General features: G+C 41.7%; 1 protein-coding gene across 1 annotated transcript in view; it reads right to left on the reverse strand.

Moving 5' to 3' along the window:
• Positions 1-27,331, reverse strand: part of ITPR2 (inositol 1,4,5-trisphosphate receptor type 2) — a 327,302-nt gene that overhangs the window by 214,385 nt on the left and 85,586 nt on the right. The window contains exons 9-14 of the mRNA XM_063446689.1: positions 20,983-21,078; positions 12,900-12,941; positions 9,587-9,729; positions 9,173-9,272; positions 7,162-7,322; positions 5,169-5,310 (exon numbers count right to left, since the gene is read on the reverse strand). Coding sequence (XP_063302759.1) covers positions 5,169-5,310; positions 7,162-7,322; positions 9,173-9,272; positions 9,587-9,729; positions 12,900-12,941; positions 20,983-21,078 — 684 coding nt within the window. The remainder of the gene's footprint in view (positions 1-5,168; positions 5,311-7,161; positions 7,323-9,172; positions 9,273-9,586; positions 9,730-12,899; positions 12,942-20,982; positions 21,079-27,331) is intronic.

A 27,331-nucleotide genomic window follows, 5' to 3' on the forward strand; every position in this document is an offset into this window, starting at 1 on the left:
CACGTCATACAATGTAATGTGTGATTCCCACTCTAAGAACACGCCATACAATGTAATGTGTGATTCACACTCTAAGAACATGTCATACAATGTAATGTGTGATTCCCACTCTAAGAACACGTCATACAATGTAATGTGTGATTCCGACTCTAAGAACACGTCATACAATGTAATGTGTGATTCCCACTCTAAGAACACGTCATACAATGTAATGTGTGATTCCCACTCTAAGAACACGTCATACAATGTAATGCGTGATTCACACTCTAAGAACACGTCATACAATGTAATGCGTGATTCACACGCTAAGAACACGTCATACAATGTAATGTGTGATTCCCACTCTAAGAACACGTCATACAATGTAATGTGTGATTCACACTCTAAGAACACGTCATACAATGTAATGTGTGATTCCCACTCTAAGAACACGTCATACAATGTAATGTGTGATTCCCACTCTAAGAACACGCCATACAATGTAATGTATGATTCCCACTCTAAGAACACGTCATACAATGTAATGTGTGATTCCCACTCTAAGAACACGCCATACAATGTAATGTGTGATTCACACTCTAAGAACACGTCATACAATGTAATGTGTGATTCCCACTCTAAGAACACGTCATACAATGTAATGTGTGATTCCCACTCTAAGAACACGTCATACAATGTAATGTGTGATTCCCACTCTAAGAACACGTCATACAATGTAATGTGTGATTCACACTCTAAGAACACGTCATACAATGTAATGCGTGATTCCCACTCTAAGAACACGTCATACAATGTAATGTGTGATTCAAACTCTAAGAACACGTCATACAATGTAATGTGTGATTCCCACTCTAAGAACACGTCATACAATGTAATGTGTGATTCAAACTCTAAGAACACGTCATACAATGTAATGCGTGATTCCCACTCTAAGAACACGTCATACAATGTAATGTGTGATTCCCACTCTAAGAACACGTCATACAATGTAATGTGTGATTCCCACTCTAAGAACACGTCATACAATGTAATGTGTGATTCCCACTCTAAGAACACGTCATACAATGTAATGCGTGATTCCCACTCTAAGAACACGTCATACAATGTAATGCGTGATTCACACGCTAAGAACACGTCATACAATGTAATGTGTGATTCCCACTCTAAGAACACGTCATACAATGTAATGTGTGATTCACACTCTAAGAACACGTCATACAATGTAATGTGTGATTCCCACTCTAAGAACACGTCATACAATGTAATGTGTGATTCCCACTCTAAGAACACGCCATACAATGTAATGTGTGATTCACACTCTAAGAAAACGTCATACAATGTAATGTGTGATTCCCACTCTAAGAACACGTCATACAATGTAATGTGTGATTCCCACTCTAAGAACACGTCATACAATGTAATGTGTGATTCCCACTCTAAGAACACGTCATACAATGTAATGTGTGATTCACACTCTAAGAACACGTCATACAATGTAATGCGTGATTCCCACTCTAAGAACACGTCATACAATGTAATGTGTGATTCAAACTCTAAGAACACGTCATACAATGTAATGTGTGATTCCCACTCTAAGAACACGTCATACAATGTAAGGTGTGATTCAAACTCTAAGAACACGTCATACAATGTAATGCGTGATTCCCACTCTAAGAACACGTCATACAATGTAATGTGTGATTCCCACTCTAAGAACACGTCATACAATGTAATGTGTGATTCCCACTCTAAGAACACGTCATACAATGTAATGTGTGATTCACACTCTAAGAACACGTCATACAATGTAATGCGTGATTCCCACTCTAAGAACACGTCATACAATGTAATGTGTGATTAAAACTCTAAGAACACGTCATACAATGTAATGTGTGATTCCCACTCTAAGAACACGTCATACAATGTAAGGTGTGATTCAAACTCTAAGAACACGTCATACAATGTAATGCGTGATTCCCACTCTAAGAACACGTCATACAATGTAATGTGTGATTCACACTCTAAGAACACGTCATACAATGTAATGCATGATTCCCACTCTAAGAACACGTCATACAATGTAATGTGTGATTAAAACTCTAAGAACACGTCATACAATGTAATGCGTGATTCCCACTCTAAGAACACGTCATACAATGTAATGTGTGATTCTCACTCTAAGAACACGTCATACAATGTAATGTGTGATTCCCACTCTAAGAACACGTCATACAATGTAATGTGTGATTCCCACTCTAAGAACACGTCATACAATGTAATGCGTGATTCCCACTCTAAGAACACGTCATACAATGTAATGCGTGATTCACACGCTAAGAACACGTCATACAATGTAATGTGTGATTCCCACTCTAAGAACACGTCATACAATGTAATGTGTGATTCACACTCTAAGAACACGTCATACAATGTAATGTGTGATTCCCACTCTAAGAACACGTCATACAATGTAATGTGTGATTTCCACTCTAAGAACACGCCATACAATGTAATGTGTGATTCACACTCTAAGAACACGTCATACAATGTAATGTGTGATTCCCACTCTAAGAACACGTCATACAATGTAATGTGTGATTCACACTCTAAGAACACGTCATACAATGTAATGTGTGATTCCCACTCTAAGAACACGTCATACAATGTAATGTGTGATTCACACTCTAAGAACACGTCATACAATGTAATGCGTGATTCCCACTCTAAGAACACGTCATACAATGTAATGTGTGATTCAAACTCTAAGAACACGTCATACAATGTAATGTGTGATTCCCACTCTAAGAACACGTCATACAATGTAATGTGTGATTCAAACTCTAAGAACACGTCATACAATGTAATGCGTGATTCCCACTCTAAGAACACGTCATACAATGTAATGTGTGATTCCCACTCTAAGAACACGTCATACAATGTAATGTGTGATTCCCACTCTAAGAACACGTCATACAATGTAATGTGTGATTCCCACTCTAAGAACACGTCATACAATGTAATGCGTGATTCCCACTCTAAGAACACGTCATACAATGTAATGCGTGATTCACACGCTAAGAACACGTCATACAATGTAATGTGTGATTCCCACTCTAAGAACACGTCATACAATGTAATGTGTGATTCACACTCTAAGAACACGTCATACAATGTAATGTGTGATTCCCACTCTAAGAACACGTCATACAATGTAATGTGTGATTCCCACTCTAAGAACACGCCATACAATGTAATGTGTGATTCCCACTCTAAGAACACGTCATACAATGTAATGTGTGATTCCCACTCTAAGAACACGTCATACAATGTAATGTGTGATTCCCACTCTAAGAACACGTCATACAATGTAATGTGTGATTCCCACTCTAAGAACACGTCATACAATGTAATGTGTGATGCACACTCTAAGAACACGTCATACAATGTAATGCGTGATTCCCACTCTAAGAACACGTCATACAATGTAATGTGTGATTCAAACTCTAAGAACACGTCATACAATGTAATGTGTGATTCCCACTCTAAGAACACGTCATACAATGTAAGGTGTGATTCAAACTCTAAGAACACGTCATACAATGTAATGCGTGATTCCCACTCTAAGAACACGTCATACAATGTAATGTGTGATTCCCACTCTAAGAACACGTCATACAATGTAATGTGTGATTCCCACTCTAAGAACACGTCATACAATGTAATGAGTGATTCACACTCTAAGAACACGTCATACAATGTAATGCGTGATTCCCACTCTAAGAACACGTCATACAATGTAATGCGTGATTCACACTCTAAGAACACGTCATACAATGTAATGAGTGATTCACACTCTAAGAACACGTCATACAATGTAATGTGTGATTCACACTCTAAGAACACGTCATACAATGTAATGTGTGATTCACACTCTAAGAACACGTCATACAATGTAATGCGTGATTCCCACTCTAAGAACACGTCATACAATGTAATGTGTGATTCAAACTCTAAGAACACGTCATACAATGTAATGTGTGATTCCCACTCTAAGAACACGTCATACAATGTAATGTGTGATTCAAACTCTAAGAACACGTCATACAATGTAATGCGTGATTCCCACTCTAAGAACACGTCATACAATGTAATGTGTGATTCCCACTCTAAGAACACGTCATACAATGTAATGTGTGATTCCCACTCTAAGAACACGTCATACAATGTAATGTGTGATTCCCACTCTAAGAACACGTCATACAATGTAATGCGTGATTCCCACTCTAAGAACACGTCATACAATGTAATGCGTGATTCACACGCTAAGAACACGTCATACAATGTAATGTGTGATTCCCACTCTAAGAACACGTCATACAATGTAATGTGTGATTCACACTCTAAGAACACGTCATACAATGTAATGTGTGATTCCCACTCTAAGAACACGTCATACAATGTAATGTGTGATTCCCACTCTAAGAACACGCCATACAATGTAATGTGTGATTCACACTCTAAGAACACGTCATACAATGTAATGTGTGATTCCCACTCTAAGAACACGTCATACAATGTAATGTGTGATTCCCACTCTAAGAACACGTCATACAATGTAATGCGTGATTCCCACTCTAAGAACACGTCATACAATGTAATGTGTGATTCAAACTCTAAGAACACGTCATACAATGTAATGTGTGATTCCCACTCTAAGAACACGTCATACAATGTAATGTAATGTGGGTTCTGGTAGTGAGCATTGTATTATTTCCAAGTTCCTCCAACATACAGAGTCTGACTTGCTAAACCGTGAGCTGCGGTGAGCCGATATCTTTGTAGCAAAGTTTAGGGATCGGGAGGCAGGTTGGAGATTATTTTCCACCACAATTATCTCTTAAATTCTGAAAGTCAGTCACTCTGGATTATTCGCTAAATTGAGAAATCAAAATGAATTTAAGGTAAAAATCGCCCAACAGGAAACATTCAGCTCTGCTTTTGGTTTTACTCTGAAATTCTCTTTTTAGTAAAATAACGTGTTTAGGATAATGCATCCACGCACTGAATTATTCCCCTAATCACAAAAATGACCGGGAGCTAGGGGGATCCTGTTATCTCCCGGTTGTGTGGCAGAGAAAGGGTTAACCGGCTCCTCCATATTCACTCACCTGCGCTAAGATGTTCTGCTCCCGCATCAGTTTCTGTCTTTCGCGGTCAGGTTTTGTAACAACAACCTCCAGCACCTCCTGCCCATTATTCATCACGCCCGCCACAAAGAAAATCAGGTCTTCTAAAAGCTTGGTTACAAACCTGCGAGGAAGCAATGATAAACGCCATTTTAGAATCAACTGACACGAATGTTAGAATTATCTGGTAATTACACCACTATATCAAACATTGAAAATCACCTGGAATGTGTATTAATCTGGTTTATGAGATGCTATGTTTTCTTTAAATGAATATAGAAGATATCAAGTGATATCACAATGCAGGACAGTCCTGGCACAGCAAGGCACACATTAAGGGACACTATAGTCACCAAAACAACTTTATCTTAATGAAGTAGTTTTGGTATATAGACCATGCCCCTGCAGTCTTGCTGCTCAATTCTCTGCCATTTAGGAATTAAATCACTTTTGCTTCTGTTTATGAAGCCCTAGCTACACCCCGTCTGGCTGGGACTTAAACAGCCTGCATGAACAAAATGGTTTCATTGTCAACCAAACTCAACTTACTTTATTTCCTGCTCCGTAAATGTAACTTTAATCACATACAGGGTCTAGCAAGCTATTAACAGTGCAGGAGATACGAAATTCTAAATTAAACAGAACGTGCAATAAAGGAAGTGTAAACATTAGATAACTCTTTACAGGAAGTATTTAGGAAGGCTGTGTAAGTCACATGCAGGGAGGTGTGACTAGGACTATATAAACAAAGTGATTTAACTCCTAAATGGCAGAGAACTGAGCAGTGAGACTGCATGGGGCATGTTCTATACACCAAAACTGCTTCATTAAGCTAAAGTTGTTTTGGTGCCGACCGTATCCCTTAAAATTAGGAGAGATAGCAGTATTGTTTCTGTTTCTCCCCCTCTCATGCTCTCTCTATGCTGACTGCCAGGTGTAAAGGGCGGAGCTTATAACAATGACTGACAGGGAGCTAAGATGGAGGCGGCTCTCTCTATACTGACTGCCATGTGTAAAGGGCGGAGCTTATAACAATGATTGACAGGGAGCTAAGATGGAGGTGGCTCTCTCTATACCGACTGCCTGATGTAAAGGGCGGAGCTTATAACAATGATTGACAGGGAGCTAAGATGGAGGCGGCTCTCTCTATACTGACTGCCTGATGTAAAGGGCGGAGCTTATAACAATGATTGACAGGGAGCTAAGATGGAGGTGGCTCTCTCTATACTGACTGCCAGGTGTAAAGGGCGGAGCTTATAACAATGATTGACAGGGGGCTAAGATGGAGGCGGCTCTCTCTATACTGACTGCCAGGTGTAAAGGGCAGAGCTTATAACAATGATTGACAGGGAGCTAAGATGGAGGCGGCTCTCTCTATACTGACTGCCTGATGTAAAGGGCGGAGCTTATAACAATGATTGACAGGGAGCTAAGATGGAGGTGGCTCTCTCTATACTGACTGCCTGGTGTAAAGGGCGGAGCTTATAACAATGATTGACAGGGAGCTAAGATGGAGGTGGCTCTCTCTATACTGACTGCCAGGTGTAAAGGGCGGAGCTTATAACAATGATTGACAGGGAGCTAAGATGGAGGTGCCCAGTTACAGGATAAAGAAATGTGGATTTCTTTATTTAATTTTATTATTCACACTTCAAAAATCCATAGCTGTTAATTATAGAGATAAGTAAATATATTATTAAAAATAGCCAGTTCCTCTTTGAGCTTCAGGAGCTCTCAGGAGGAGTTTGAAGAGGTGCAGGGCTCCCGGGCACCTACAACTAGGGTCAAGCCACAACTCCATTCATTGTAGAGTAGCGCTAGAAATTAAATTACGTCTGAATACAATTCATTTAATGGACCATTTAATGGACAATAACAAGTGATAGCCCACAGAGCAAGTACAATGATAATTGTTAAAAAGATCCTGTCTGTTTGCAGGTGTATAATGTGTGACCCCTGGAAGAATGAAACTAACCGTCTCTCATTCTGAGTAATGGTCCCATATTCCAGTTTCTTCACTGTCGCAGCTAAGACCTTGTTGGCATCGTTGGCAAAATCCAAATCTCGGACTTCAGACAGGGGGACAGATATGATGGCGAAAGCCTCTTTATCCTCCTTAGTCTGGCAGGTTCCGATCTGGGGACAGTGATAGCTTTGTATTAGATTTAGAGGGAATTCAACACACAGTCAGCACTATACTGGCACAAACAACATTCATACAATAAATGTATACTAATACAATTCAAAAACAAATTAAAATAATAGTACAATAGTTTCAGGCTCTCAGGGCTGCTATCTCACACACTTGTTCCGGGAGGCGGGGCTTACGGCCGTTGGACATAATGACGTCAGAGCGTGACGACGCGTTTCGCCGACGTGCTCGGCTTCAGGGATCCGATGAAGCCGAGCACGTCGGCGAAAGCGTCATCACGCTCTGACGTCATTATGTCCAACGGCCGTAAGCCCCGCCTCCCGGAACAAGTGTGTGAGATAGCAGCCCTGAGAGCCTGAAAAGGACCGACGGAATTGTTTGGGACTATACCACATCGGAGAGGAGAAGGACATACAGCCAGACAACTACTTTTAATGATTGGAGTGTCTAATAAAAGATTTTAACTACCATCACAGCCTCAAGCCTCTATATATCGAGATGCCAATACAGTGCAGAGCAGACTAAATTGCTCTACTTTTGTGAGTGTTTGGATTTATAATTTCAGTATTTCAACTTTATGCATATTGCCCTATGAGTTTTCTTCTGTTTTCTTTGAGTATATCACTGAAGTGCTAACAGAAGCAACCACAAAACTTTTAAAAGTGAGTTTATTTTTCATTTAGCACTTATGTGTTTTGACACTAATGCACTTTTATGATATCACATATGTATGTGGTATTCATATCACTCAATTTGATTTGTAGTGTTTAAGCACAGTGCACTTTATATAACCTTTTGAAAATTTATTATTATTATTTAATATTTGTGTGAAAATTATTCACTTACATTGTTGATGGTCTTAAAGGCACAGCGCACTTTATTATTTTTTTTAGTTAATAACCGGCCTGTACGCAGTGTTAGTTAATAACCGGCCTGTACACAGTGTTAGTTAATAACCGGCCTGTACACAGTGTTAGTTAATAACCGGCCTGTACACAGTGTTAGATAATAACCGGTCTGTACACAGTGTTAGATAATAACCGGTCTGTACACAGTGTTAGATAATAACCGGCCTGTACGCAGTGTTAGTTAATAACCGGCCTGTACGCAGTGTTAGATAATAACCGGTCTGTACACAGTGTTAGATAATAACCGGTCTGTACGCAGTGTTAGATAATAACCGGCCTGTACGCAGTGTTAGTTAATAACCGGCCTGTACGCAGTGTTAGATAATAACCGGTCTGTACGCAGTGTTAGATAATAACCGGCCTGTACACAGTGTTAGATAATAACCGGTCTGTACACAGTGTTAGATAATAACCGGTCTGTACACAGTGTTAGATAATAACCGGCCTGTACGCAGTGTTAGTTAATAACCGGCCTGTACGCAGTGTTAGATAATAACCGGTCTGTACACAGTGTTAGATAATAACCGGCCTGTACGCAGTGTTAGATAATAACCGGCCTGTACGCAGTGTTAGATAATAACCGGCCTGTACACAGTGTTAGATAATAACCGGCCTGTACGCATTGTGAGATAATAACCGGCCTGTACGCAGTGTTAGATAATAACCGGCCTGTACGCAGTGTTAGATAATAACCGGCCTGTACGCAGTGTTAGATAATAACCGGCCTGTACACAGTGTTAGATAATAACCGGCCTGTACGCATTGTGAGATAATAACTGGCCTGTACGCAGTGTTAGATAATAACCGGCCTGTACGCAGTGTTAGATAATAACCGGCCTGTACGCAGTGTTAGTTAATAACCGGCCTGTACGCATTGTGAGATAATAACCGGCCTGTAATCAGTTTTAAAGGGAAACAGTCCCCACCTTCAGCATCACCGGCCTCTCCTCGTTTGTATCGATGGGGATACTGGTACTGGTCACCCAAGTGTTTGTACAGAGATGACGAAGTCGAACATAGGAATTCCTACAGACAGAAAGTTACATATATTAAATGCTTATAGAACACGGTGCTACTGTCAGCTTAGTAAGAATATGAGACAGGAGCTTATCTTCCTGGATGCCCTTTTAATAGATTTCCCAGTAGATTAACTGGATTGATGGCTGAGGACAGTCAATAGTCAATGTATCTGAAGAGTTGAGTTTATGTACTCCAACCTAATATTTACTTTAGAGAGGGTTACAGGATAAAGTAAACCCTTACGTTACCTATACGTTCACCACAAATGTATTTTTGGAAAACAAACAAGTCATTTCCTGTGTCTGTTGAGGCCATATTACCTGGGCACCAGGCAGTCGGCTCGTTGCAGGGTGGTGGCATCTAGTTCGAATAGTGAGGCAATATCGTTGCCATGGGGTACAGATACCAGCGTGTACATGGTCTTTTCCCCTGCCTGCCACTTCTTGCGCTGTGCAGGGAGTTCCTGCAAAATAATTACCAAGAAAATATTCAGTTTCATTCATTTACATTTAAAGTTCTGCCCACATTCAGTGCTTTCCCCTCAGGTGCTCCGCAGAAGCTGTCGAGGATACGAGGAATTTAGGTCAAAATATTTAAAGTGGCAGATTCAGTCTAAACTTTGTAATTCACCAGTCAATTCTCCACAAGGAAATTGCAGGACATTGAAACCTTTAGTCCAAAATAGGTGATTTGGAAACACAGCGTGTCGGAGTAAATTGTCAATGTGCGCACACACAGGCCAACGAATCGCAGGACATGAGTCAGAGATTTTTTTTCTAACTTAGAACTTTAAAACTGAAAATAATACAGCGAATTCACTGCTTAACGAATTAACCGGCTGCACAAATATTTAAAGTTATTAAGAAAATTGGGAATTATGGAAAAATGGGAAATTTTAAATCTTAGGTGAAAGTTGCTGAATTATTTTCAACTTTTTATCCCAACTTACTATTATGGCCTAAAATTTGCAAATCAATTTAAATCATGCAGATTGAGATTTTTTTTAGAAAAATGTCACAGTTGGTCAGATAACAGTAGATTCTGCCGCTCAGACAGATAAAAATATCATTTTTTTTTTTTTTTAAATCATTAAGTTTCATTAAATGTGATAAGCCTTTGTGAAAACGTGATGCTGGTTGTCCTTTGACTGGCCGATACAGTTGCTGTTACGATCACGGTTTGATGAATGAAATGATTTTCTACATATCACAGTGCAGCACTTTACATTTACTGACCATCAGATGGTGATCTGGCAACCTTGGCCCTGTCTGTTTAATGGTTTTGTAAAACACTCTGCGTTCACAATAAACTATTATGTGCAGCTAGACCTGCAAGTGATATTGTGTAAAAGTTAGTGATGTTATGGAATGAGACGATAAACCATTAAAAAACCACAATGAACGCGGAAAATGCACTGTTAAGGGATCATTTCCGTAGGCAAGCTGTGCAATTTGGGCGCAGTGATAAAGTTGGGAGCTTCTCGTGGACTGACGTCACACTTTTAGTTGTGTAGCTGCAAGAGGCTGGTGGGAGGCAGCCCGCTTCCACAAGCACCTTCGCTGTTGACTCACTTGTGACTCATTGCCATTTTTAGCAGAGACATCACGCTGTATCACCACGAGCAGCCAGCGACGCAGGACGCAGCGTATGTGCTTCCCGAGCTGATTCAGGCTTGGAGGCAACGGCAGCAGAATTCTAAATTGGCAGCATCTGTATCACACCATGCTCGGGCTTCCCCATGAGGCTTAACCCCTGCCGCTGCGTTAGCGCAGAACTCGCCTGCACACAAGGCTGAGTACTCACAGGGGGAACACACCAGCAAGCAGTTTAACCCCTTCTATCAGGACAACATCTGAACGACTCCAGTAAATGGAAAGTAGATGAGACGCCGGCAAGGCAGAATAAGCATGTCCAGCCATAACAATGCGTTAATATTCTCCTGCACTAGTCGTGCTCTTCGTTTCTTTGTGCCGTGGTCTCGCGGCCTCAAATAATAACTAACCAGGTCATGGAATGTCTCGCCCGGCTCCCCCCAGACTAATTAAACATTTAGAGGTCGCTCTCTGATTCTCTGATCCCCTTTCTATCTGACCTGGCAGCCTGATCTCATTCTCACAGATCGCGCCATCCCTGACCTCACATTTAGTATTTCTAGCAGGTAAATAATGGTGGGCGACGCACAGGACTCCAAACAAAAATCGAAAAAATAACAATGTCACGGGCTCCATAGCCACTTACTAACGCAGAAAATAATTCTTCTTTCTATCTTTAAATATACATTTTACTGGGCTGAGCTCCCAGGGGGCTGCCTTGCTGGACAAGATATACTTAACCCTTTCAGTATTACGTTAAAACAAGCGGCTGCGGCTTTAAGAGCGTCACGTGTGAGATAAGGACTCAGCAAAAAATAAAAATGAAAAGTACTGGAGGTGTCAAAAAAATTTATGACTCGTTCAGCCAGAGAGAAACTTTACTCCCCCAGATGGTGTCAGGGCCCCAAGAGACATGAAAGGGCTTATTTACTAAACAGTGAATTGCAGTGAAATAAAATGGCAAACTTCCAGGAAAAAAAAGCTGTCATGTGAATATCTGTAATATATATATCTATATATATAATGTGTAACCATGCTACAGTTACCAGAATCGCCAACAATCAGAAAGTTTCACACCTCGGCTACATTTAACAATGGATGACCGATAACTGCTTTAGTGAATAAGTCCCTCAGATGAGTGAGTAAAAAAATTAGATGCAGAAGGAAATGTCAATTAACAGGCACCACACGTCAAGAACACGGATTATAGGGGCCGCAGGGGTTAGAGAACTATCGCGGAGTTAGAGAGCTATCGTGGGTTCAGAGAACTATCACGGGGTTCGAGAACTTTCATGGGGTAAGAGAACTATCACAGGGTTTGAGAACTATTGCAGGGTTAGAGAACTATTGCAGGGTTAGAGAACTATCGCGGGGTAAGAGAACTATCGCGGGGTTAGAGAACTATCGCGGGGTAAGAGAACCATCGCAGAGTTAGAGAACTATCGCCAGGTTAGAGAGCTATCGTGGAGTAAGAGAACTATAATGGGGTAGAGAACTATCGCGGGGTTAGAGAACTATTGCCAGATTAAAGAACTTTCAGGCGGGGTTAGAGAGACAACCATCGCAGGGTAAGAAAACTATCACGGGGTAAGAGAATGATCGCGGGGTAAGAGAACGATTGCGGGGTTAGAGAACTATCGCGGGGTTAGAGAACTATTGCCAGAAGAACTATCAAGCTGGGTTAGAGAGGGAAGCATCACTATCAAGCTGGGTTAGAGAGGGAAGCATCACTATCAAGCTGGGTTAGAGAGGGAAGCATCACTATCAAGCTGGGTTAGAGAGGGAAGCATCACTATCAAGCTGGGTTAGAGAGGGAAGCATCACTATCAAGCTGGGTTAGAGAGGGAAGCATCACTATCAAGCTGGGTTAGAGAGGGAAGCATCACTATCAAGCTGGGTTAGAGAGGGAAGCATCACAGGGTTAGAGAACTATCAGGCCTAATTTGTTATTTAATTCACTATGTTGCACATCTGAGTCACGTTAAGGGTTAAGGCCCAAGTGTTAAATTATATTCATGTTCAACAATAGGTGTACACTTACCGCGCCTTTGCCTTCATTGACATCTCGATAGTCTGGATTGATCTAGAAAGACAACATTTTAATTTTACATTTCTCACTGAAAATATTCACAAACCGTTACACAGTGTTTTAACAGATAACAAACGATCTGTTCTTTTACACGAAATAAGAAATTATTCACGAGTATTGAGGCTGTTCTAATGTAATTATTTCTAACCATGGCACTGCAAATGTTTGTGAACTACATTTCCCAAGATGCTCTGTCTGCATTGTAAATTGCAATGCTACGGAAACCATATTACAATACAGTAAGGTTTATTTGATAACAGTGATTTGTGCTGAATTAAACCGTCTAAAATAGAATAAGGCGAATATTTGGACTTTATTAAGCTCAGCTCTTTGGATGTAAATGTTGTCATTTGATTTCCAATTCACCAGAATTTACATTTAGCAAATAATCGCCAACGTCCAAGCTCTGTCAGTGTGCAGTCCTATGGTTCCAACTAGTGATTTTACCCTCTCAGCTCACAATACCACAAGGAAACCCTATCCACTCTCACTCTGAGAGTAGATAGACACAGCAGAACCAGGCAAGGGGCACAGAAAACACTCATTAATTCAGGAAGATCGGAGTCTTAATGTAAAGTTTTAGAATGTTCTTTTAGATATCTATAGCTGGGACTTTGTTAGACAGATAGACAGTTATGGAGAGAGGAGAGCTAGCAAGAGTAAGAGATATAAAGAGAGAGATTACTTTGAGAAAGAGAGAGATAGGATTGAGAGAGAATGGGAGAGAGAAAGGATTGAGAGAGACAGAGATAGGACTGAGAGAGCGGGAGAGAAAGACAGAGAGAAAGATAGGATTCAGAGAGATAGGATTGAGAGAGAGACAGTGAGAGAGAGACATGATTGAAATAGGATTAAGAGACAGGATGAGAGAGAAAGGATGAGACAGAGAGATAAATAGATAGATAGATAGATAGAATTGAGAGACTGGATGAGAGAGAGAGAGAGAGAGAGAGAGAGAGACAGACATATATAGGATTAAGAGAGAGTCAAAGAGAGAGATAGGATTGAGATACAGAGAAAGAGATAGGATTGAGAGAGAAAGGATTGAGTATAATATAAACTGAAAACCGATTAGCATTATTTAGGGTACAATAGCTAAACTGGAAAAATTTGATAATTGAAATACCGCCAGTTCTTTGCTATTTTTTTCTTAACGTTGCGATTTGGTTTCCAATCTGCTATAATTCATACGTTAGTGAATACACCCCATAGAGTGCTACCTGCTGTTACTTTCCCTTACAGTTAGGACAGAGCAATGCTTTGACTTGTTTCAATCCACGAATAGCCCAGCAGAGACGGTTCTACACAATCTGTGCCTGCATTCAGGGACTCACGGACTCAACTCGTTTTAAAGAGCGGAGAGCAATGCCTGTTATAAAAGTAAAGTATGCGTCCCTGCGAGCCATTTAAACGTCTAATGTTCAGACACCTGTGCTTTTAATTTAGCCGTTAAAGGTGCCTTTAAAATGACAGTGAAAGAAAGTGTTTAACCCCTTAAGGACCAAACGTCTGGAATAAAAGGGAATCATGACATGTCACACATGTCATGTGTCCTTAAGGGGTTAAATATTATTACACCCCATTCACCAACTAATAGAGTATTAACCTGCAAAATGTCTAGTAGGTGTTTACTGCCACCTGGTGGCTCTCTATGCTCATTGCAGTAATATAATTCTCTTATTCTCTTATTCTGTTATTACAGCCACTATACAAGCAATATTTCACTATAAGAATCTTAATAAAGCATAACTTGGCATTTTATATCCACACATTGTTGATTTAATCTCCTCAATAAAGCTTCATCACTTTTCCTAACAGAGATTTTGGCTTCTTTCATTGTGTCCTGGGGATTCGCTATGTTTCCTGGGAAGCGGTGTGCAACTCCCCCAAATATTAGCAAATATTCCTGGGGTGCTGGACCTACCTCATTCACATCTATATTCTAATACAGCACATAACAGGACCACCATCATTATTCCCAGACCCGGAACTCCTGAGAATTTGACCACTTTGCACATTATTGGTCCAAATGAAAGATTTTCCAATTCACCTCCCGGTTATTTGGCATAAAGTTTGAGGTTCCCTGCTGCATTTTCCAGAGTTCCAGTTTAGTGACTAAATCTGTAAAGATCTCAATAGAACTTTGTTACTCAGTGAAGCCTAATGGAGGAATATAATAAGTTATAAGAGACCCCACCAAGTAAACCTAATCTTAAAGCATTCAGCAGAACTCTCTCCTTGTCAACATGTGATAACATTAGGTAATCCCTTAAGGCCCCACTTACTCCCGTCAAACTGCTCCAGTGATGGTTCCGATATATTTATAGCTTATCAATTCATTTATAATGGTTTCCCACCTCCCCTTACTCTAAAGCAACACTGTAGATCCAGGAGGGAGTGAGGTCTACTGAGAATCTTTGCAGGTTGGAATAGCAGCCTTTGCTGTCTGGAATCTTTTGAAGTCACAGAAATACAAACAGGTTCCCTACAAATTCCTATAGCAGGATATTCTATCACTTTTATCTCTCTGTGTTTGTTGCTGTATGAGACAAAAATGGGATTTATACTTCTACGTTAATATCTACCGTCTTAAATATAATTTTTTTTTTTTTTAATTCTTTATTTTTTGTGTGCAAGATTTCACAAAACGGGTGGTGGCTCCACAATAGCAGTCACAAGCACAGTGTCAACATACATTCCACATATGGCATATAGAAGATCTGCACAATTTTTATATTATGATAACAGAGTATTACGCATTTGGTGCTCCAGCAGTTTTCACAGCTAGTATCGTCAGTTTATGCAATAGGAGCATAAATACAAGCAGAACTAGGAATTACAGTTTGCTTCACTGGAGTTAACATGACATAAAGTTAGACGTTTGCTGGCTATAATCATATGAGTGTTTGGTCTCTGATAAGTCGTTTGGTCTAATTAGTTAAACTCTAGCTTGGTCTACCTCGGGCGCCACCGTGGAGCACGTGGAGTTTTGTGGGATTAGTTGCTGTCGCTCCCTTAGTCAGGTCTGGGGTCTATGTAGTTAATAATGGGGGTATTTGTCAGGGCTTATGCGCGGTATCTTTGTCTGCAGTGGCATGTGTATACCAGAAGTTGTCATGTTGTGCGTTTATGGGTTGCTTTACCTACTGGTTATGCTGGCTGGATGTCAGGTAAATCAGAGTGTGTGTGAGTCAGTGGATACCGTTTGTTTCAGTGTTTGCAGGTACGGCATCATAGAGTCCATAGTTAGTGTCCAGAATTAGCCGATGCCTAGGCTTGGTTGTGGACATATAAGGCTGTAGGAGGCCCGGCTGCAGAGTTCAATTAAGCCCTCTTCAGAGCCCTGGGTAATCCTGGGGGCCTGCTTCTGCGGCTCGCGGTTTCGAGTGCTTCCAATGTGGGCCGCGGTACTTCCCTGTGTAGGAGTTGTCGAGGATCCCAGTATGGAGTTTCCTCCTGTGGTCTCAGTTTTTCCACGCCGGAGTTTGGCGTACAGGGCAGGAGCTCCTGGATGTCTTCGGCTGGATTGGGCTCGTTTGGTGTGGTTGTGTGGTCCGTGCGTGGTCCCTCTGTTCCCGCCTTTTGTCTCTCCACTTGCGGTTCTTTGCCGGAACTGGTAGCCACTTAAGGTGGGTTGCTGGCTTGTCTCGGGGGCATGTAGGGTCCACAAATCGGCTCTGCCGTTGGGGGGCTCCGCATTATGTGGCGGGTCGCTCTTTGTATGCCCATGTGGTTGTGGGCTATCCGCCATTTTGGAGCGCTCCCTCTGGGCTTGGTTCTGCGGCCTGGATCGTGTTTGGGCTCGGCAGTCGTCAGTGGTGGTCGCCCCTGGGGACCGGGATAACCCCCGCCGGTCCAGGGGGGGGGGCCGGGGACAGCCGGCCGCTGTTCGGAGACCCGGGGGAGCAGCCGTCTCTCCCCGGCTCAAGCTCGAGTAGGCCCCAGGCCGTGGTCGGGTTTCTCCGGCGCCATACCGTGTGTTGAGAGGTATCGCTGTGTGTGCCCTCATCTTGTGGGTAGTTTGGGTGCCAATTTGGGTTGGTGGCTACTTATGGTGCGGAGTTGGCTCCGATTTTCCGGCCCAGATCCCAGAGCTCAGACGAGACACGTCTGATCTGTTCAGCGGTCAGGCCCCACCCCTGCTTAAATATAATCTTTAGAAATGTTACATCTCCCCCACGTTTCTATGAAGGTTGAAGTTTTCGAATTTTGCTAATTTATTGTTTTTTTCGACCCTGAATATCGATATTCTACCTACTGCTGCCATGTTGTTGGTTTTTAATGCTTACAGAGTTATTGACTGAACGCCGTTTTTTTCCGGATGTACAAAATCCAGTGAAAATGACCAAATATCCGACTGCTATGGCAATTCTAAGATTTACTAAAACTAATTACAGTCGGAGATGCATTCGATGTCCGGATTAAAATCAGTGATTTCTGCATTCGAACCTTGAACAAAGTGTAGGATTCGGAATAAATAAAAAGAACAGGGTTTTAAAAAATTAAGTATCTAATGCATCAGACAAGATCCACTTTGGCAAATGTATTGTTTATTTGCTTTTTGCCAGCGAAGCTTGCAGTTGTCAGACAAATCTTGGCCGCTAATCATGTGGCCAAATAAGAAAGTGCTCTGTGCAGACAAAAGGCCATTACATAAAGTGACAAATTTATAGAAAATTCACAGCTGACACTGCACTCTCCCACCTCAAATTTTGAAAAAAAAAGCAAGGATTGGGTCTGGGGGGTCAAACCAAAATCCAGAGACTTTAGAAATGCCTTGAAGCTCATTCTGTGTGGTGCCCTCGAGGGGCTCACGTGGGTCTACCTTTGCTGTGTTGTAGTTTTATTATTTAGTTGGATTTTAGTGAATCTGCTTTTTTTATTTTTTCTATTTTAATAGTTCGGTCAGGATGTAAAGCCATTTTTTGGGCCTTATTGAGGAGGTAAGGAAAAGAAGACTTCAGAAGAAAGAAGGCGTCAAACGGTAAGTAGATTTATTTACCCCAAGTTATTAGATTTACTGTGACTCACTTCACTATTATTAAGGGGGTATGCAGTGTATTATATTTGGGGGGAAGGTGGCAAGGTGGCTTTAGCCACCAGGATGGGGAAAATAGCACACATTTCAGAGGGGGCACGATGATATATTCAACCGCCCTTGTATATTTTAGTAGCCCCCACCTGCTGCCAGCAGGCCAATAGTTTGGGTTTTTAAAATCCAGGCCATGATGTCAGCCATCTGGCAGCGCTCGGTCGACTCGAAATTCGGGCCATATTCAGGAGCCTGCCATGCAAAATCTGAATATTGATAAATAGCAAGTACAGTGGTCGGAATTTGCCAGCACGAATGGCCCCATAATGCACCAGATGATTTTACCCCATTTGGCACAGGGTCTTTGAGAATTTAATTAATAATCCTGACGGTCTCAATTTAAATTAAAATGTTAATATTTTAATGTAAATCCTCACTTTCACACACATTCATTTCCTGATGTGCTCTTTCAGAGAATTTGTTGTACAGATCGTTCCAGTCATGTGACCCAGCAGAGTAACGTACCAGCAGTAAATAAAACGATATTATATTCCCTGTAAAATTCCCTCACCGTCAGACGATCGGCTACTTTGCACTTCTAGATTTAATTAGATTTTTCACACCTTTATTAAATATATGGATACATTAACATAATATACAAAATCCTGGGCCCTGAAAGTTTAGATCTCTTCTCTTCCATAAGTACTTGGTGTCGGCAGCATTGTAACTCTCCCCCTCCCATCCCATCCAAATAAGGCTCCATAAATCTTTAACTTCTCAAGGTTAACGCTTTGCATTTTGCTTGGCAAATCCTTCAATATGTTACTAAAGAGAACTTGCTTTCTGTTTTGTCTGTTCAATAGTATCCCATACACAGTCACGATTTCACAAAGGACCGCAAGGGGATTGAATTAATTTTTTAATATACTTTTTTATAAAACGCGCAGGTTTTTGCAGTTGGTGGCATGGTAACAAACGGGGAGGAGTTGGGGCAGAGCTCTGTTTTAAGTGTCGCTGACCTTGCTCAATAAGAGGGGTCAGGCTGTTTGGACAGAACTCCAAGTATAATCCAGCTATTTAATGGTTTGCTGTCACTAAATAAAAGTCCCACATACTACGTCTCTGTTTACACTGCATGTATTTGATTTATCTGCAGATTGTGGTTAGGCGGTTGTCGCTAATTTGCTTTTGTTTTCATTATATTCCAGGGGAACTGCCGTCAGAGATTTATATTCCTATTCAAACGAAATAAAGAATATTTACTTGCTTCAGATTAGCTAAAGAATTATATAAGCTGGTAGCTGTAATCAGGCAGTAAGTAAACAGAAGGTGCTGTGCAAGATTAGGAAAGAAAACATAAAATTCAAAAGTCAGGTCGAAAGAGACCTCAAGCGAAATCCAATGTGTTCAATAACAATGAGTGTCAACCGGGCGGAAGGCGAAGGGTTAAAAGGATCAGGATTTACATTGTGGGATTTATTACAATACAGAACCCTGTGGAGTCTATTAAATAAACTGGCAAACATTTACCAGCTCAGATAATTTTACTTCAGATCTCGATTTGATGAATCGAATGTTTACTCCAATCAAAACCCAGCTTTTACAGAAAGTAGCCGTCAGTAACGTTGACAGTGTTTCAAAGAAAACACAGAGCAGAGTTATTGGGAAATACAGCAGCTCCGGTGAGACGTGATACTTCCTAATAGGAACAGCTGTAACCAATAGGAATGCACAGACAGATCCCATGGGGGTTATTCACTAAGCGGTGACACATCGTGCACCAAAATGGCATCCAGAAAAAGTATATGTGGGAAAAGTCACCGGCTCAACTGTTTTGGCTCCGATTTTACAACTAAGTTCCCGGATCACTAAAAGTACTGATTAATGAATAAGCCCAGTGGTAAACGTGGCAACGTCAGCTGGGTTTTGTATAAATCAAGGAACTGGGAACAATTTGCTAATTGAAACAAGACACTACATTCTGAATGCTGTTTCCTAGGCCTGCAGTCAAGTCTGCTCAGTTCTGCCCCTGTGTGTGCAGAGAGCACATTGCAGTCTGGGTGACATTAAATAGCTTCCCAGTATTTGTAATAAAAGGACTCCTGGACTTCAATGAATGCCCTGTCTCATTCACACTCCAATGATTGCCAGGTCTCATTCACACTCCAATGATTGCCAGGTCTCATTCACACTCCAATGAATGCCCTGTCTCATTCACACTCCAAATGAATGCCCTGTCTCATTCACACTCCAATGAATGCCCTGTCTCATTCACACTCCAATGAATGCCCTGTCTCATTCACACTCCAATGATTGCCAGGTCTCACTCACACGCCAATGATTGCCAGGTCTCACTCACACGCCAATGATTGCCAGGTCTCACTCACACTACAATGATTGCCAGGTCTCACTCACACTACAATGATTGCCCTGTCTCACACACACTACAATGACTGCCCTGTCTCATTCACACTCCAATGATTGCCAGGTCTCACTCACACTCCAATGACTGCCCTGTCTCACTCACACTCCAATGATTGCCAGGTCTCACTCACACTACAATGATTGCCAGGTCTCACTCACACTACAATGATTGCCCTGTCTCACACACACTACAATGACTGCCCTGTCTCATTCACACTCCAATGATTGCCAGGTCTCACTCACACTCCAATGACTGCCCTGTCTCACTCACACTCCAATGATTGCCAGGTCTCACTCACACTCCAATGATTGCCAGGTCTCACTCACACTCCAATGATTGCCAGGTCTCACTCACACTCCAATGATTGCCAGGTCTCATTCACCCTCCAATGACTGCCCTGGCTCACTCACACTCCAATGATTGCCAGGTCTCACTCACACTCCAATGACTGCCCTGGCTCACTCACACTCCAATGACTGCCCTGGCTCACTCACACTCCAATGATTGCCAGGTCTCACTCACACTCCAATGATTGCCAGGTCTCATTCACCCTCCAATGACTGCCAGGTCTAACTCACCTCAGCTGCCAAGTAATTTCCTGTTGCCAAATGTTTAAAGCGGAAGAGGCTGTTCCATTGGCCGGCTCCTCCCCGACAGGGATCGTGATGTACAACCTGACAAGAGAGTCACAGAGTGTATCACTGTATAACTGTAACACTGTCTGACTGTCTGACTGTAACACTGTCTGACTGTAACACTGTCTGACTGTCTGACTGTAACACTGTCTGACTGCCTGACTGCAACACTGCCTGACTGCCTGACTGCATCACTGCCTGACTGCATCACTGCCTGACTGCATCACTGCCTGACTGCATCACTGCCTGACTGCATCACTGTCTGACTGCATCACTGCCTGACTGCATCACTGTCTGACTGTATAACTGTATGTGGCGGAACCAACCTCGCCACTGAGAACTGGAGAAGCCTGGTTGCTAGCCTCCTGCCCAGTGATTATGGTCCCTGGGAGGTATTGCCCTTTAAGGGACTGAATTGGGGCTTATGGACTGCTACCATAATGTACTGACCCTTTAAGAACTACTTGTGGGCATGTGGATTGTATAATACTGTCCCTAGCCCTTTAAATACTTTGGGGACAGATTAGTACATTTGTATATGGCACTTCGGACACAGTCGAAGCTGTCAAAGTGGTCGAAGCTGTCGAAGCTGTCGAAGTTACCGAAGTTGTCGAAGTCGTCGAAGTGGCCTGTATCGGACAAAGGCCCACGTGGCGGCGGCCATTTTAACTTCGAACACTGCCGACCCTTAACATCAACTCCACTTCGACACTTCGACTAAAGTCGAAGTACAGGCACACTTCGAATGGGACTTAGCCATTTTTATGCCAGAAATTGACCGACCGCACAGCCCAAATCCATGGAACTGTTTTGGGCAAGAAAATGTGCTGGCGGTCGGTCATAAAAGGACTTCCGTGCAACTTTTGATCCACTGGAGGGATTTGCCTGAATTTTGGAAGTGTTTATGTTTAAAGTATGCTGAGTCTGAATATGTGATTTGTATGTGAATGTGAAGTATGGTTTTGAAGTTACAGATATTGTGTAAAAGTTATGTTTTAAACTGTATAATAATTGGATTATCTCTCAGGCTAAGGGGAGGGGATGTGTGGGTTGTTCCATATCTCGGATTGGTTATTTTATGCCTCCCCCTGGGTGTGGCCTGTATGTGTGAGATGGAAATAAAAGCCAGGCTGGATGAGCCAGTCCAGAGTTCCTGTTTTACCCTCAAAGTGAAGTGTCGTCTCATTATTGGGGGAGGATTTATTGCATGCTGTTCCAGTTTGACTGCTAGGAGTACAAGCCTATTCGTATGGTTCCTATTCAACTGTCTACAGCATTCAGAGGCTTGAGAGGATTCATATGCTTCTCTGATTCGGTAATTGTGGTGTCTGCCAGAGTGCTTGGAGTCCTCAGGAAGCGCTAGGAGCATCCATTAACGGAGGTACCCAGTCGGGGTGCCAGGCGATCAGTTACACTGTATAACTGTCTGACTGCATCACTGCCTGACTGCATCACTGTCTGACTGTATAACTGTATAACTGTATCAGTGTATAACTGTCTGACTGTATCACTGTATGACTGTATAACAGACTGTATTACTGTCTGATGGTATCACTGTATAACTAACACTGTATCACTGCATAACTGTATCACTGTATCATTGTAACACTGTCTGACTGTATCACTGTATGACTATATGACTATAATTGTAACACTGCATGACTGCATCACTGTATAACTGCATCAGTATATAATTGTCTGACTGTATCACTGTATGACTGACTGTATAACTGTATGACTGTATAGCTGTATCACTGCGTCACTGCCTGACTGCGTCACTGCCTGACTGCATCACTGCCTGACTGCATCACTGTCTGACTGTAACACTGTCTGACTGTAACACTGTCTGACTGTAACACTGTCTGACTGTAACACTGTCTGACTGCATCACTGTCTGACTGCATCACTGTCTGACTGTAACACTGTCTGACTGTAACACTGTCTGACAGTAACACTGTCTGACAGTAACACTGCCTGACTGTAACACTGTCTGACTGTAACACTGTCTGACTGTAACACTGTCTGACTGTAACACTGTCTGACTGTATAACTGTAACACTGGATGACTGTATAATTGTAACATTGCATGACTGTATCACTGTATAACTGCATCAGTGTATAATTGTCCGACTGTATCACTGTATGACTGTATAACAGACTGTATTACTGTCTGATGGTATCACTGTATAACTAACACTGTATCACTGCATAACTGTATCACTGTATCATTGTAACACTGTCTGACTGTATCACTGTATGACTATATGACTATAATTGTAACACTGCATGACTGCATCACTGTATAACTGCATCAGTATATAATTGTCTGACTGTATCACTGTATGACTGACTGTATAACTGTATGACTGTATCACTGCGTCACTGCCTGACTGCGTCACTGCCTGACTGCATCACTGCCTGACTGTATAACTGTAACACTGGATGACTGTATAACTGTAACACTGTATAACTGTATAACTGTATCAGTGTATAATTGTCTGACTGTATCACTGTATGACTGTATAACTGTATCAGTGTATAACTGTATCAGTGTATAACTGTCTGACTGTATCACTGTCTGACTGTATAACAGACTGTATTACTGTCTGATGGTATCACTGTATAACTAACACTGTATCACTGCATAACTGTATCACTGTATCATTGTAACACTGTCTGACTGTATCACTGTATGACTATATGACTATAATTGTAACACTGCATGACTGCATCACTGTATAACTGCATCAGTATATAATTGTCTGACTGTATCACTGTATGACTGACTGTATCACTGCGTCACTGCCTGACTGCGTCACTGCCTGACTGCGTCACTGCCTGACTGCGTCACTGCCTGACTGTATAACTGTAACACTGGATGACTGTATAACTGTAACACTGTATCACTGTATAACTGTATCAGTGTATAATTGTCTGACTGTATCACTGTATGACTGTATAACTATCAGTGTATAACTGTCTGACTGTATCACTGTCTGACTGTATCACTGTATGACTGTATAACAGACTGTATTACTGTCTGATGGTATCACTGTATAACTAACACTGTATCACTGCATAACTGTATCACTGTATCATTGTAACACTGTCTGACTGTATCACTGTATGACTATATGACTATAATTGTAACACTGCATAACTGCATCACTGTATAACTGCATCAGTATATAATTGTCTGACTGCATCACTGTATAACTGCATCAGTATATAATTGTCTGACTGCATCACTGTATAACTGCATCAGTATATAATTGTCTGACTGTATCACTGTATGACTGACTGTATAACTGTATGACTGTATAGCTGTATCACTGCCTGACTGCATCACTGCCTGACTGCATCACTGCCTGACTGTATAGCTGTATCACTGCGTCACTGCCTGACTGCATCACTGCCTGACTGCATCACTGTAACACTGGATGACTGTATAATTGTAACACTGCATGACTGTATCACTGCGTCACTGCCTGACTGTAACACTGCCTGACTGCAACACTGCCTGACTGCATCACTGCCTGACTGCATCACTGCCTGACTGCATCACTGTCTGACTGCATCACTGCCTGACTGCATCACTGTCTGACTGTAACACTGCCTGACTGTAACACTGCCTGACTGTAACACTGCCTGACTGTAACACTATCTGACTGTAACACTGTCTGACTGTATAACTGTAACACTGGATGACTGTATAATTGTAACATTGCATGACTGTATCACTGTATAACTGCATCAGTGTATAATTGTCCGACTGTATCACTGTATGACTGTATAACAGACTGTATTACTGTCTGATGGTATCACTGTATAACTAACACTGTATCACTGCATAACTGTATCACTGTATCATTGTAACACTGTCTGACTGTATCACTGTATGACTATATGACTATAATTGTAACACTGCATGACTGCATCACTGTATAACTGCATCAGTATATAATTGTCTGACTGTATCACTGTATGACTGACTGTATAACTGTATGACTGTATAGCTGTATCACTGCGTCACTGCCTGACTGCGTCACTGCCTGACTGCATCACTGCCTGACTGCATCACTGTCTGACTGTAACACTGTCTGACTGTAACACTGTCTGACTGTAACACTGTCTGACTGCATCACTGTCTGACTGCATCACTGTCTGACTGTAACACTGTCTGACTGTAACACTGTCTGACAGTAACACTGTCTGACAGTAACACTGCCTGACTGTAACACTGCCTGACTGTAACACTGTCTGACTGTAACACTGTCTGACTGTAACACTGTCTGACTGTATAACTGTAACACTGGATGACTGTATAATTGTAACATTGCATGACTGTATCACTGTATAACTGCATCAGTGTATAATTGTCCGACTGTATCACTGTATGACTGTATAACAGACTGTATTACTGTCTGATGGTATCACTGTATAACTAACACTGTATCACTGCATAACTGTATCACTGTATCATTGTAACACTGTCTGACTGTATCACTGTATGACTATATGACTATAATTGTAACACTGCATGACTGCATCACTGTATAACTGCATCAGTATATAATTGTCTGACTGTATCACTGTATGACTGTATCACTGCGTCACTGCATGACTGCGTCACTGCCTGACTGCGTCACTGCCTGACTGCATCACTGCCTGACTGTATAACTGTAACACTGGATGACTGTATAACTGTAACACTGTATAACTGTATCAGTGTATAATTGTCTGACTGTATCACTGTATGACTGTATCACTGTATCAGTGTATAACTGTATCAGTGTATAACTGTATCAGTGTATAACTGTATCAGTGTATAACTGTCTGACTGTATCACTGTCTGACTGTATCACTGTATGACTGTATAACAGACTGTATTACTGTCTGATGGTATCACTGTATAACTAACACTGTATCACTGCATAACTGTATCACTGTATGACTGACTGTATAACTGTATGACTGTATAGCTGTATCACTGCCTGACTGCATCACTGCCTGACTGCATCACTGCCTGACTGTATAGCTGTATCACTGCGTCACTGCCTGACTGCATCACTGCCTGACTGCATCACTGTAACACTGGATGACTGTATAATTGTAACACTGCATGACTGTATAACTGCATCAGTATATAATTGTCTGACTGCATCACTGTATAACTGCATCAGTATATAATTGTCTGACTGCATCACTGTATAACTGCATCAGTATATAATTGTCTGACTGCATCACTGTATAACTGCATCAGTATATAATTGTCTGACTGTATCACTGTATGACTGACTGTATAACTGTATGACTGTATAACTGTATGACTGTATAGCTGTATCACTGCCTGACTGCATCACTGCCTGACTGCATCACTGCCTGACTGTATAGCTGTATCACTGCGTCACTGCCTGACTGCATCACTGCCTGACTGCATCACTGTAACACTGGATGACTGTATAATTGTAACACTGCATGACTGTATCACTGCGTCACTGCCTGACTGTAACACTGCCTGACTGTAACACTGCCTGACTGTAACACTGCCTGACTGCATCACTGCCTGACTGCATCACTGCCTGACTGCATCACTGCCTGACTGCATCACTGCCTGACTGCATCACTGCCTGACTGCATCACTGCCTGACTGCATCACTGTCTGACTGCATCACTGTCTGACTGCATCACTGTCTGACTGCATCACTGTCTGACTGCATCACTGTCTGACTGCATCACTGTAACACTGGATGACTGTATAATTGCATCAGTGTATAATTGTCTGACTGTATCACTGTGTGACTGTATCACTGTGATTGTATTATTGTATCATTTTGTATGAATGTATAACTGTATGATTGTATCATTGTATGATGAGGTCCCCCAGAGGAAGGCTTCACAGCCGAAACATTGGGGTTTTATTTCTCCTGCTCTTGGTCGTATATCTTTTTTAATGGGTTTTTGCATTTAGCACTTTACTTACATTGTGGTTTTGGCACTATATACTGGTTTAGCACTATACTATGCACTTTCTCTCTGCTATAATGATATCTTGTTGTATTTTCAATGCATGAATAAAACCTCTTTTTATGTGCAAAACTGTGATGTGCCTTGGGATCATTTCTTAATTTTTATGATTGTATCAGTGTCAGACTGTATGGTGACTATTTATTTAAGGGTATTTATTCATTGAACACCATTGAACGCGGTTTGAAACGATGTAGGTCAAAATAACTCATTTGGAAACAACCTCCACAGCTCAGCTACTTTAGCCTGAAATCTTTCATTTCTA

The sequence above is a fragment of the Pelobates fuscus genome, chromosome 3 (assembly GCF_036172605.1).
Source record: "Pelobates fuscus isolate aPelFus1 chromosome 3, aPelFus1.pri, whole genome shotgun sequence".
Classification (NCBI taxonomy): domain Eukaryota; kingdom Metazoa; phylum Chordata; class Amphibia; order Anura; family Pelobatidae; genus Pelobates; species Pelobates fuscus.